General features: G+C 51.8%; 1 protein-coding gene across 7 annotated transcripts in view; it reads right to left on the bottom strand.

Annotated features, from left to right (window-relative positions):
* Nucleotides 1–779: 779 nt before the first annotated feature.
* Nucleotides 780–14,570, bottom strand: part of Sardh (Sarcosine dehydrogenase) — a 99,482-nt gene continuing 85,691 nt past the window's right edge. For all 7 annotated transcript variants that reach the window (XM_084586018.1, XM_084586016.1, XM_084586017.1 and 4 more), the window contains 2 exons: nucleotides 2,519–2,687; nucleotides 780–1,325 (listed from right to left, as the gene is read on the bottom strand). In XM_084586018.1, the coding sequence (XP_084442144.1) occupies nucleotides 1,040–1,325; nucleotides 2,519–2,687 (455 nt within the window). In that variant the 3' untranslated portion in view covers nucleotides 780–1,039. The remainder of the gene's footprint in view (nucleotides 1,326–2,518; nucleotides 2,688–14,570) is intronic.

Raw genomic sequence — 14,570 nt, 5'->3', positions numbered from 1 at the left:
AAGGGCCGCACATGTTTACGCGTTCGGCACCGTGCGTACATAGCTGGAGGTAGCAAGGTTCGCATCGTACACTGCGCCTTCTTCGTCAGATATCGCGACACGGCCAAGGCAACGTCAGTGGACGATCTATCTTCCCGTGAACACGCCGATAGAAATCCGAGGCATCGGCGAAAAAAAAAAAAAAAAAGAATCCCGAGACTGAACAGAAGCCAGACAGACCCGCCTTTCCATTGATGATACCCTCGTCGCGCACTCGGCCGTGGCCTCCGCTGCAGCGCATTTCTTTTTTTTTTTTTTTTTTTTTTTTGCAATTCTGCGCCAGTCTTTTTCTCCCAGTGCGGGAGGCGCATACGCAGCGTGGCCGTGATAGAAGCCAGAGAAACCGCACGGTTCGCGGGGCTGCCCGCGAGGCGACGTCCCGAAAAGTCGGCGGCGGCAGCTCTTTTTCAACAGGTATCTATCGATTCCTGGAAGCCGACGACGCGTGTCGACGACTTCGCCCGACCGACTCGCCGATCGGCAGAAGACAACAACGCGAGGACAGCGCGAAAACCGGTTGGAGGGGCAGACGACGACCGCCGCGGCTCGGGTGACGCAACGACGCCCCGGTGTATGCATACGCGGTCGGGCATTCCACACCGCCGAGGCACCCGGGGCGCATGAATGAGGCGCCAGAGACGCCCGCGAAGAGCGGGTAACGGGCGGCCAGCCGCAAGTAGCAGCCAGGTCGCATCGTGCGATAGTATCGCTCCCGGCCACGTGCAGGAACGAGTCTCTCGTACAGGCTCAACAAAGAAAACTTTTATTGCGACAGGATGTTTCGGGAAATGCTGCTCTACACAAGTAAACCGGCCTGGCTTGCTCTAAAATCGCCGGCGTAACTTGGGGATGCCTAGTATTCTAGTGCATGCAACGAAAGCGCGAAATTGGCCCCAACTGCGACATCACAGCAGTGCTTGAAAGCAAAAGCGACTACCCTCTAGGCCGACACCTACAGTAAGCCCTGTACCGCGGCGCAGAACCGAAGATGGAATCGCGTTCAGCGGTCGCAAGGCAGGGGCTCGTCGTAGACGCCCCGGACCCTCTTGTTGGCCGGGTCGAAGGGTGGCTTCGGATGGAAGGTGGCCTTGAATTTGCGGCCCAAGGACTCGAGCCAGTAGCTACCCGAAGCCAGATATTCGGCCGAGACGGGGCCTCCAACGGGTCGCTTCACGTAGCCGTAAGCCAGACTCTTGCCCAGGGCGAACCCGTACTCGCCGCGCCGAGTGAAGCCCACCACCTCGTCGTCACGCCAAATCGCCTCCAGACCGTGCAGCGGAACGTGCCTGCGACACAAAATGAAAAGAGAATATCGCATTTAGGGCATACTCATTCCTCTGGGACAATCACGCTACAACGGCAAAAACAGCTATCAAACAACGCATGTCACTGAGAAGCCAGGGTCCAACTGCTTATGATCGCAGAAAGAGCACCGACTGTGTGTCCAAGCAATACGAGGGATGTCCCCACAGGTATTTTGGGAAGCCGACCACCCCGTATCCGCCAACTGACACGGCAGACTGGACGGCTACGGAAAAGGTATCCACAGACAGTCACCGGGGGGCAGTTTCGCTAAGACGATGGCGGCTCAGGGCGGTCACCTGTAGCACGAATGCTCAAGTCAATCTGTCCAAGGAAGAGATAATCAGATAAGTAAATACCTTGCCTACATTACCCACTAAATGACTTAATGGCCACGCGAAAAATCACAACAATACGTTTACATTTTACAGCTGGCAGTTAATTGTTCTCGACTGCGGAGGCAAAAAAAAAAAAAAAAAAAAAAAAAAAAAAACCAAAAGGAGGTTTCAGATCAGTTTGTGTGTTTATATGCTTCGCATTTAGTTGCATGCAGAGGTGGGTCATAGTGAGATAATTATACGCCCACAAGTGGCAGATCAGTTGGCGCGACATTCAGCTTGAGAAATTTTACTCGGGTCCGCACAGAAACCGGTGCTCAAAATACGACTGCTGCCCGTTATTCACGCCACTGCCCATCCGTTCATCAGCACAGCAGCAGCAGGACAGATGCAACGGTAGTTAGCGACAGCAAGCAGGCCCACTGCGGAAACGCGCACCGCATTTCTGTACTCGGCGGATTCTGGACGTCGCATATAATCAAAGAAAAAGAAAAGAAAAGGGGGATCATGTCGGCAAGAACGAACGCATGCGCTCATGCGCTCACCGATGATTTCTGGGTCCGGCCCTAAGCGGCAGCTAGGCCCTGCGGTCAAAAAACAACTAATCTGGCAACATGAGCCTCTTCCGATGACGCGCTCTAACTGGTACAGCGAGGCCGCTGCAGACAGCGTTCGCACGATCAGAAGTAGGAAAATGCTTGAACACTCGTTGAACTGCCTCCTTTTGCTCACGCATTCTCAGCGATGGGATGGTGCCGCATAGGACACTCTGCACGCTTTACGACACCACATGCAAAACGCAGCGGTCGCAAGGACGACGACAAGAAAACAAAGCTCACTCGTCCACAGTGAAGCAGGCGATGCGCTTGTGGAGGCCGGCAGCCTTCTGGCGCTCCAGCGCCTGGCGGCCCAGAAAGTCCGTGTCCGACTTCAGCTTGCAGGTGAAGGCTAGGCCAGCCTCCAGCGGCGTGTCTTCCATGCGCAGGTCAGCGTGCCAGTGCTTGTAGCCTGCGCACGCACAAAAATAAGAGAGTTCGTACGCATCGACAATCCACGACACTAAGCACATTTGGCACCGGAACTCGCGCGGTAACCGGACCACAAGGAGCCTGCCTCTTGGGCCACAGGCGATACTACATTCTAGGCTCCAGCAGAGAGCTAGTTTTGCCCACAATGACTACAAAAAGAAAACAATAGCTCAAAGAGTCACGAAGAAGGCTACGCAGGCAAGGCTGGCTTACGTTATCAAAGAACTTGGCTGCCGTCACGACATATTTGTATAAACCCAGCACATATATACTCGATAAATTTCCGTGCCGCAGGAAACCTGGTGTCCGCGTTACCGTCGTCGTCGTTGTGGTGGTGGTGGTGGTTGCCGTGTAGCGAAAATCCTTACTTTCTGACTGGCCGACGTTAGAGCTACAGAGGACCTCGGCGGGAACTTCAAACACCCCATAACGCCCATTTAAAACGTGACGTCACGTTTGGAATATCATGCATATTAAAGGTCGCCGCCTATACCAAGTGATTTAACTATACAAAATAAATTATGCAACTTATAGAAAAGCTTTAACATTACTCTGCAGAACCCGCGCCCGGGTGGACGCTCGTTTTGTGGCTACAGCTAGCGTTCTCCACTCGGAGAACGCTGCATAAATTACCCGTCTTCGTTTAATTCACGAGTGCGGAAGCAACCCAAAGGGCCACAGGTTGCTATAATCGCTTCACACCCTGAAGGCGGATATTAAGTGTCCCCCTAATTTTAAAGGGCAACTGTATACAAAATTATTTTATTCCAAGGCTGCGCACATCACATCATTTGCAGCGACATGAAAGTTTTTTATGGCGCTATAGATCGCGGTTACGGCGCACAGTTCGGAGCTACACGTACTTTTTAAGGTACTTGCCGCGATTTGCAGTAAAGCATAGCCTGGCTTGGCCCACGTACGATGCGGGGCAGCAATATCGAGCAACCGTGCCAAGTTTGAATCGTGGCATGCGGAGTCCGTCAAAGGGTCGGTATAATAGGTGGCGTGGCGCGCGATGATTCACAGGTGCGCACATGCAGTTTTCGGAATACATGGAAGTATGAAGTCTGCCCTGCACTTCCCGGCGTGACGACCGGCCCGGTGCACTTCTTCCTGCAGTTCACGCCTCTAGACTTGGGAAAACTTTAGCTCTTCCATTGTTTCCGTCTTTCAGAAACTTGTGCGGCTTGCGTGTACGTTAACTCGCCTAACACTGCAAGAGAAACAGAAGGAAAACAAAACATGAAAACGCGGTTGGTCGCGCGGCCCACTTATAATGACTAGTTTGGTTTGGTTCGTGGGTTTTAACGTCCCAAAGCGACTCAGGTTATGATAGACGCAGTAGTGGAGGACTCCGGAAATTTCGACCACCTGGGGTTCTTTAACGTGCACTGGCATCGCAGAGCACACGGGCACCTTGCTTTTCGCCTCTATCGAAAAGCGGCCGCCGAGGCCGGGATTCGATCCCACGTCCTTGGAAACTGTAGTAGAGCGCCGTAACCACTGCACCAGCCCGGCGGGGCTTATAATAACTAGTGTGGATGGTGACAGCATGATAAGCTCAGTGTGGCTGTGCGTAAATCCCCACACACGGCATTTGAAGATTACCAAATAAACAAAAGTGCCGCATTGTACAAGGTCGTGTATCGTACGACCCCGTCGGCTCGCGTAACACACCCACCATGCCAATCGGCTCAGAAACCACCGGGCTTCAATGTAACAGCGCTGAAAAGAAACTTCATTCCCGAACGATTCATCCGGATCATGTATTTCTAGCGCCACTGCTTCTGCAAAGCGGAATATTCCCAACATCACAAACACGGTCCCAGCACCAAAAATGATTCGCATTTTGCCTGATCAAAGCAGGAAGCTGCGTTTACTAGCCGCCGCACTGCAGAGTAGAAGCCTGGCGGCGACATGCACAGAAACCCCCGCAGCTTTTACTACACATTTTTTCTGAGTATCTCGGCGAAGAATTAGAACGCCCGGTTTGCACACTGAGGCACCGACGCACCCAGTATGATTTCGCAATTCGCGTCCACCTTTCCAACGCAGCAAGGAGGGTGAGCGTACGTGCCGAGTGAGAAACAAACTTGCTATTCGGTCGCCCGCCGCCAGGTGGCGCCGCGGTCTACGCCCAGAAATGAACATTTTATACTGGAGTGTGGCAGTATACATCCAGATGTCGATGCGGACGTAGTCACTAGCCGAGGCCCTCGGGTTTAGAGGCAATAAAGGAAGCGTGAACGAATCGGCGGTAGAAGAAAGCAAGAGACGTTTGGAAGACTGGTGGATGAATAGGAGGGAGGGGACGCATGGAAGCTAAATACAAATTAAACACGTGTATTTCCGGGAGCAGTTAGGGATAAGGGTAGATGGAGAATACCTCAGTAATCTGCGATTTGCTGATGACATTGCCTTGCTAAGCAACTCGGGGGATGAACTGCAAATAATGATTGATGACCTAGACAGGAAACGTAGAAAGGTAGGCTTGAAAATCAATATGCAGAAGACTGAGGTAATGTTCAACAGCCTCGGGAAGGAACAGCAGTTTACATTAGGTAGCGAAGTACTGGAAGTAGTAGGCGAATATGTCTACTTAGGACAGGTAGTAACCGCAGATCCGGACCATGAAAAGGAAATAAGAAGAATAAGATTGGGATGGAGCGCATTTGGCAAGCACTCGCCGATTATGACTAGCAGCTTACCGGTATCGCTCAAGAGGAAAGTATACAACAGTTGCATCTTACCTGTACTCACCTATGGGGCTGAAACGTGGAGGCTAACCAAGAGAGTTTTACTTAAGTTGAGGACAACCCAGAGGGCTATGGAACGAAAAATGGTCGGGGTAACATTAAGAGATAGGAAGCGTGCAGAGTGGGTCAGAGAAATAACTCAAGTTACCGACATTCTAGTGGAAATTAAGAAGAAATAGGCATGACATGTAGTGCGAAGAGAGGATAACCGATGGTCGCTTAGGGTAACAAACTAGATTCCAAGAGAAGGAAAGCGTAGCAGGGGATGGCAGAAAGTTAGGTGGGTGGATGAGGTTAAGAAGTTCGCGGGGGTCAAGTGGATGCAGCTAGCACAGAACCGGGTTAAGTGGAGAAATATGGGAGAGGCCTTCGCCCTGCAGTGGGTATAGTCAGGCTGATGATGATTTCCGGGACTAGAAGGAAAGTCGCTAAAGTTGACGGATTATCTAAGTTAAAAAAAAAATAAAGGTTGGGTATGGTGATGACTATCACCATCCCGTTTCAAAAGGGACGCTCCTAACATTCATCGATTAGGGGTGGCACATCTGACCAAATTGCGCACATACTGATCTGGCGTGACCTGAACCCTGCAAGAGCATGTAGTGCTCGTAATTTCGTCCCCGACCTCTTATGCGCGTCCGAAGCGTTGCCGTGTCCGTTGATGCGACAAGAAGTTTAGCGCTGAAGCAGAAACGGCGCGACTGCGGGCTGCCCTGGATAGCGCAGTAAGTGGCCTCCTCGCACCGATACGTACTTGGATGCCCACACCCGCGACACGGCTCCGTCGCTCTTCTCACATATTTCACTCGCCCCAAGAACGAAACCCCACGGCTACAGCCGAGTATGTTTGTTCCCAGGGCGGGAGATGTAAGCCCCCCCCCCCCCCCCCCCCCCCCCCCCTGCTCCTCCGAACAGAACCGTGTACACAACATAAAAGGGGGGCTTCTGCTCTCCCTCTTTCCCGACCGGCCCCTCCCTTCGAGGGGGTGCCACTGGGTCACAGCCTTCCCACCGGAGCCCCTTTCCCGACGGGATGCGCTCTCCTTCTGCCACACTGCGTGCACGACACGAAAAGGGGAGGACGGCACTAACCTACTCTTCTTCCCACCCAGTGATAAAGGAGCGTCGACCTTGGGAAGAGGGGCAGCGACGGTGGTCCCCCCACTTCCAACGACAAGTGCTGGCCTGGCTACTGTTCCGAACGAGCGTCCAAGTTAGCATGCTCTTTCTCAAGTGCTGTAATCTGCAAAGCCACGACTGGGAAGGGGCATTTCCGCCGTCGCAGGGTGCCTCGTTGGCAAAGCAGCCAGAGCGAGATTCCCCGCTGAGCAGCAACCACCACACTCTTTTCAAGATCGCGCGGGACTGCCTGCCGAGAACTCTGCAGACACCGCAACACACACCTCTGATGAGTTTCGTTGGTTTTTTAGGGCTCCAGCATACAACTTGAGATATCCTTGATCCCGGAAAAAAAAAAAAAAAAAAGCAGAATTTACGTGCCTGCAAGTTTAGGCACTTTGAGACATTACAGCAACAAATACAAAAAAAACAACAACAAACAAACATTGAACTGGCTACCAAGACGGGAGGCCCCTTGCTTGGGATAGCGCATGCATTACATTTGACCGTAGACCAGAACATTTTTCCGGACTTCGAAGGACGGGGCCCAGGGCATGGTTTTTAAGACCCAAAAGCCCTAATCACGATAAATTGACTAGACTATTGGTTGAGAATCCATGTGGTACGTCTCCCCAAATAAGTCAAGTATACAACCCTCTCCCTAGAGTACACCCACTCGAAAAAAACAACATCAAATTCGCTTCAAAATGCGACATTCCTAGCGGAGATCATCATCCGATTGGCCCACTGAGTTGCGTGCCACGCCTGACAGTTTTCACTGTGTTGCCAAAACTCTCCGCAAACAGCGACAAGGGAAAACGCAAGCAGATCGAACCGTTCCGATATAGTTCCGACGAGAGTCGATTTCCCAGCATTCCTTGAACTCGGCCTACCCTGGAATTCTTGCAATTATCGAACCCGGACCGGCCAGTCGCCGTCGTTGAACAGTGGCTCTTGGGCCTCTTCGGCCGGCGGTGCTTCATTTCCCTAGGCGTCACTTTCCCTAGAACTATCGTAGTGTCATCAGGCGCTAGGTTCACACCCGCTGTCTCTAGTACACTTTAGTCTCGTGGCTATTGATGACACGTTTTCGCAGGCGCCTTTTGGGTCATTATGGGTCCTAGCGCCTGAAACCGTTGTGTTCAGCGGTGATTCTTCCTCGCCAGATCTTCCCAATGTTGCGTACGTCGTTCGGTTACGAGTCGCGACACATCTGGCAGCTGTTTGCTCGCGGGTCCGCCGCGCAGCGGCTGCTCCTTTGATGATCTTTCAAACCGGACACGAAGCAAGCAGTCAGTCTTGGCGTGAAGCAAAGCGCTCGACATTAGCCCTTGCGGTCATTCAGTTCCCAGCGACCACCCTTGATGGGTATCGGGGTGACTGCGGCGATGAGGTACTGGGAATGTTGGACTAATTGCCGTAAACACCCCCGCGGTCGTCTGACGATACATTACACCGTCCCTGGACAGAACCAGCGAGACGTCAGAAACGTTGTGCGCCGAAGAAATTGCTTACCCAGGAACCTGCTTGTGCAAAAAAAAAAAAAAAAAAAAAAAAGAGTGCTGTTTGTAATTTTCTATGCGCTTTCTGTCGCATGTCCCACGTTCATATTTATACCTGGCAATCAGAGGCCACAAATGTATGCCGGGTTGTTCAGTTCGCGTCAGTTTTCCTACTTTACTGTGAGAAGTACGATTTGTTCCTCAATGCAGACAGGCGCTGCATGCAAGATTTGCACCCGCATCTACGCCCACACTGCAGTGCCCACGGATAACAAACCATGTCGGAGCAGCCCGACAAGGAACACCATAACATTTCCGCCGCGTAGCTAGAAGGATAGGCTGTCCATGTTATTAGGCTGAGCTTGGAAAAGGGGAGGCGGCAGTACAGGTGAATAAGGAGAAGACGTATGCAGCGGCTTCTTAGGGCGATCGGTGGAAGCGCATTTGTTGCAGCAGCTGTACCCAGCGTTACGTGTGAGCAGCGCCGCACTTTTATTTTTTCTTTATCTTGGTTCTAATGCACGACCGCTTCTGTGGTTTCCAAATTCGATACAGCTAGTTAAATAAAGCGCGGTCCTGTTCCACACTGCTTGCACCTGTATTGTATGTTCCCGCGCGAACCTCTCGATGCGAGAAGTGAATGAGCGACGCCCTGTGGAGCGAGCCATCAGCCCCCGTCACCGCAGGGTCGTGACTGCACATGCAAGACCGCGGGAGCTGCGTTCTCAGGACCTTGACTTGCGTGCTTCCGCCGGTGCGAGCAGAGAGGAGGAGAGGCGGCACGAAACACGCTGCCGAGGCGCTCCTAGACAAACTGGCGCCAAGGAGAGGCGAACGCGCCCCCCCGAGAAGCCCCGTAAATCAGAGCGGCGCTGCGGTGCCGCGCGCGCTTCGCGAGCAGCGGGCGTGGTTTACAACGGCTGCCCAGTGTTGCAACGTGTTACAAAGACATTCCAGCCAGCGCGGCTCGGCCGAAAGAGAGGAGAGACGAGTTGCAGGCGCGTTGAAGTGATTTTTGTGGCTCGCCTTCGTTCAAAAACTGCTTCCGTGAGTGAGCTCTGCGCTCGGGTCGGCAGCGCAGCTAGGATTTCGGCGTTGCCAGCAGCAGGCGACATTTTATCTTATATGTGTGACTGAAAACGAGTCGGGAAGTAATTGTGAGGAAGGCCTGTCAGCTCGATAAGGGCAGACAGCATCGGTACAAGGCGCGGGCAGTTTAAACTGCCTTTTGCGGGTCCCAGACATTGTGTATTTAAAGGAAAGTAAGTGGGAGAAGCGGGACGGGGGTTAGGTTGAGAAAAGACGACAATTCCTGGAAACCTCACTAGTGATGCGCTATCTACGCCGTCATCTAAGCAGCTCATCGTCTGCTTGTCTTCCATTACGTCGGTCCACTTCTGCGCGCACTGTCGCTTTGGGATGCGTCCATGCTGAGCTCGAGAAACTGTCAGCCGTTCGATCGCATTGAAACTTTAGTCCAATAAAAGTTGGGAAACTCCGCTTCAAAAAGTGACTACAATTTCGCTTTGTATGGACATTTTCAGAAGCTTACGGATGATAGCGCCATCTGGGAGCGGCCAACAAAAGGTACCACCCATTTCTTTCTCTTTTTCTTTCTTTCCGTTTCTTTTTATTCTTTTACGTCTTGATTATCTGTCGGGCTGTTACGTGTATAAACTGCTGCTAAAGCTTTTCAATTTATACTGTTGCCAAGTTTACTCCTTCATCAACCATCTCAGTTTGCAACTGTACAACGACCGCGGGCACGTAAACATCCAAACCCTGGCCCAACTCGGACCGCCTTTTATGATACATAGGCACATGGCAAGTTTCGCAAGCGGTGATATTGAATAATTCTGAACACAGCAACATAAAAATGGCGCGATATGCTATTAAACGATCCGGGATAAATTTAGTTGTGTAAGACAAAAACGAAACCGCGATCACAGCACAATCCTGCGACACAATCCAATTGTTAAAAGTAAGCCGATGATTACAAGGGAAGGAAAAAGTTGTCCAAGTAAAATGGTTGCAACTGTTTTTCCACCAGACACCCATTGTCGACTCGTCATTTTTTTCCAGTGCAGTTTAAAGGGAAACTCCGGAGGTTTTTTGACATTATAATATTCTAGTAAACATTTTACCACAGGTTCTCTTCTCCGTCCTGACGCATTCTACAAAATTTGGGAGCCGTACGATAATCTGGTCACGGCGCAACACGGCTTTAAATACGGGCAACACTGAGTTTCTGACGTCACAAACAGTATACCGGCGTCACTGTTCACTTCGCGAGTGATTATGAAATTGTGAGGCTTATATTGAACTACTTCAGACATTTTATGCAGTGCGTCATGATTTCCATACTTTATTTTCACCATCCAACGTACGTACGAGTGTTTTTCTAATACTGTGTGTGACGTCACCATTTCGTCACCTGGGACGTCGTTTCTGGCCGCGAAAGCAGTTTCGGTTTCGATTTTGCTGTTTTTTCATTTTAAAAATACTTCTAATTGAAATTTCGAAAAACGGTTTTTTGTGTTCGAGTCAGGACGTGCCGAGGAATGTAATTGAACCAAAAACACAGAATGATGAAAAAACCACCGGAGTTGACCTTTAAGTTTAGAGTATTTCTACGGGCAACACTGAGTTTCTGACGTCACAAACAGTATACCGGCGTCACTGTTCACTTTGCGAGTGATTATGAAATTGTGAGGCTTATATTGAACTACTTCAGACATTTTATGCAGTGCGTCATGATTTCCATACTTTATTTTCACCATCCAACGTACGTACGAGTGTTTTTCTAATACTGTGTGACGTCACCATTTCGTCACCTGGGACGTCGTTTCTGGCCGCGAAAGCAGTTTCGGTTTCGATTTGTTGTTTTTCTTTTTTAAAAATACTTCTAATCGGAATTACGAAAAACGGTTTTTTGTGTTTGAGTCAGGACATGCCGAGGAATGTAATTCAACTAAACACACAAAATGACGAGAAAACCACCGGAGTTGCCCTTTAAAGTTCTGCGGGGCGACTGCTCCCCACCGGAAACGATAAAACGACGCTGCGCGGAATTTACAACGACAAGGCATATACAATGCAACCCAGCAAAACTCTTTCGGCGTCCACTTTTGTGTTCTTTTTGCCAATCACACGGCGATATCACGAGTCGAGAACAGGTAATGCCATTTCACGGCACAAGAGTGACGTAACACTAGAGCAGGTAGACTAGTACGGCGGACCTGAATCGACGTTTATAGCGCAGGCCGTTATGTGGCCAGCAGAGACGATTCAGCAAGAATGACTAACTAAGTTATCACGACAGTCAGTATAAGAAAGAACGATTACCTAATTTGACGCTAACAGCAATGCGGTCAACAGTCAGCTGGTCTTACACCACAAACTAACCATCATGCGCAGCTCTGAAAACTAAACTACAGTTATTTCACTTGACCCATTACTGGCTTAGTGTGTGCAGTCGCACCACAGTGGAGTGTGTGCAATGCGAGGCAGCAGAGCCCCCTGCCAACATGGATATGTGCAGTGGCACTAAAAAAAATATAATTGCCCCAAATTCGTGCCAAAATTAGATGGCAGAGGCAAAGTGCCGAAAACGAAACTTCGCTGCGTCACGCATGCGATCCTCTCCAGTCACCGCCATGAAAGCGTGTACAGTTCTAACGGGTGGTGTTCTCACAAGAAATGCACCAAGTAGGCTCCCGCCAGCTTCTCGCCGTCACAGCGCGTGCTGCAGGCACGGAGAGGAGGGTCCTCCGCGAGTGGCTCGTCGAAAGGAGACACCGCTTTCGAGCCCAAGGTCGCGCATTCCGAAGTCCAGGAGGGGGTATACCACTGGGACTCACCCCCCTCTCTGCCCCCTTGGAAGAGGCGTCGCACCCATCTCGGCTCTGTCGGGACAAAGGATGACGCTCACATGATGCCCGCTGGTGTTCGAGTGACACCCGCCGCGCACCACCACCAGGCCGCCGCCGCTGTCGACGAACCGTGTCAGCGATGGGCGCCGCCCACAGTGAGTAAGGATGACCAGACCCAAACAGTGCGAGCCCTTGTCAAACGCACGCAGGAGGGTCCTCAAGCACATGAGGAAGCCCCAAGCTTCGGAGAGGCGAGAATTGCTCCGATATTCTAGGTTTGGAACGCTGGGGATACACAACGAGTGACATCACCCAGAAGCAACTTGGCTAGCGAAAGGAACGTTGTTGTCGGTGTAGCGCCACCTTCAGTTCGGTATTACGCATACAACGGTCATCCAATAAGGAAGCGTCCGACAATGGCTATAAAATGAACTCTCGAACGCCACTTTTGGTGCAAGCAGGACAAAAAACGAAAAGTGCACGTCTGACGTACTTTTTTACGGTAGCGCAGTTGGTGCGCAATAGTGGCTCGGTGATGGTGGTGGTGGGGAACAACATTTATTGATACAAAAGCGTGAGGGCACAGCCTATATATGGCCCCGAGGAACTAGCCTAGTTCGGGATATCATTGGTCGAAGCCGCTGCCTTTGCTCGTCGGACAAGAGCTCGTCGATCATCTAATCCTGAACAGTTTGGCTGGGCCGCATCCCACACGCCTCTCGAGTAGGGTTGAGGATGGGGGTAAGGTTTGGGTTTCGTTAACACTCCCATGTCATGTGAAAATTGGTGCACATGTGCGAAAGTGAGTGTGGCTCATCGACGTCATCTGCGCATGCGCACTGACAGTGGTGGCACACGCTGTGCTAAAGCTGGCCCCAACCCAAAGGAAAGAATATGCTTCTATTCCACATGCCTTAACTGGGACACTGCACGCAGACCTTGTAGCTTCCCAGCACTTTATGCGGAGGAACTCGTGCCATCGGCGAAACGTTGCCCAGCGCCGATCGCTCACAATGCAGCCAAAACACACTCTTCGTAAGAGCGAATAATCAAGTGCACGGCGTCGGCCCGGGTACTGGGAACCCGTTAGCGCAGCAGCGAACGCTGGCAGCACCGTAATGCGCGAGGGGTTGGCCCATGAACGCAACAGCGGCGCCGTCGAGGTTCCCAGCGGGACGGAATACCGGACGAGCGGGAGGCAACGCTCCAGCGGCGAGCGACACCGGCTCGTGACGAGGGGAGACAAGCCTCGGCAGCGCGCGCGACAGGTGGTTGAAACATTCCGGCACCGCCGCCGTCACGCGGGAGAAGCCACCGCAGCCGACTACCGGGTTGCGTGACACCCAGCAGAAGCTGCTCCGCGGCAAAATGTCCCTGGAAGGCTTTCGGGCCAACTCTGCGGTTATCGACCGCCCGGCTTGACGACCCAAAATCACATCTCCGAGGCACAAGGTGCACAAAGTGCTGCCCAAAAGCCCTCGATATCGCAAGAGGCGTCTCGAATGGAACGCCCCCAGCGCCTTGCATCAAATGCCCCGATCCGCGTCTTTGGTTCGGTCCTGTTTGTGGGGTTTAACGTCCCAAAGCGACTCAGGCTATGAGAAACACCGTAGTGGAGGACTCCGGAAATTTCGACCACCCGGGGTTCTTTAACGTGCACTGACATCGCACAGCACACGGGCGCCTTGATTTTCGTCTCAATCGAAAAGCTGCCGCCGAGGCCAGGATTCGATCCCGCGCCCTTGTGTTAAGCAGTACAGCGTAGGATGTCGATCGAGCGCCCAACCATTGCACCACCATGGCGGGACGGATTACTAATTAAACGAGTAGCGAAGTGCATGGACGCACGCGAACGACGATCCCAAAGGGGAACCGCTCGCCTACATGAATCACTGACGCTGTCGCGTCGTGCTGGTAAAATAGGAGTTTGAATGTTAACTCATTTTTTTTCTTTTTGAAACAGGGGCCAGGTGTAGCGAAGAGGCGCAAAGGAACCGAGCTATCTGTGTGACGGTACCAATACGTAGACTAGAAGCAGACTTCAGTACAAGGTAATATTGAGGAAGGATCTGCGCAGCAGTTGCTAAAATAACGAAGTTCACTGAGCGATCAACAGATAAATATAATGGACGTTCCAAAATCTTTACCACGTTACAGCGCAACAGACAGGACAAAAGAGAAGGACGCCGTACTGCGCTTGTCCAGCCTGTCGCGCTATCACTATACGGAAGATCGTCAACAACTCGCGCAACAACTTGCTTTCTTCAGCTAATCTCCAGCGATTAAATTCGCCTGCTCCGCCTTTAGGAGTATGGCGCGATAGCGCAGGCTGCCAGCCCACATATAAAGCCCCGCTCTAATCAAGCCGCATGAAGGCGCCTTCGTGGCCTAGCGGTGATGTGAATGCAATAGTCCTGGCAGGCTGATTCTAACGTCACCCTCCCATATGAAAGGAGCGACACGAGTTGGCAGCTCTTGCCAAACCTAATTTCAGGCAACACTACGTCCAATTGGTGCGCGGCCATGTCGGCTGCCAGCTAACGCCTGCCAGTCCAGGGCCCCAGTGGCCTTTGCCGTCTTGCGCACTCTGTCGATCAGTTTGAGCTGGTCATCA

This window comes from Amblyomma maculatum, unplaced genomic scaffold, assembly GCF_055883805.1.
Source record: "Amblyomma maculatum isolate TAMU_Amacu unplaced genomic scaffold, ASM5588380v1 scaffold_13, whole genome shotgun sequence".
Classification (NCBI taxonomy): domain Eukaryota; kingdom Metazoa; phylum Arthropoda; class Arachnida; order Ixodida; family Ixodidae; genus Amblyomma; species Amblyomma maculatum.
This window is presented reverse-complemented; position numbering and strand designations above follow the sequence as displayed.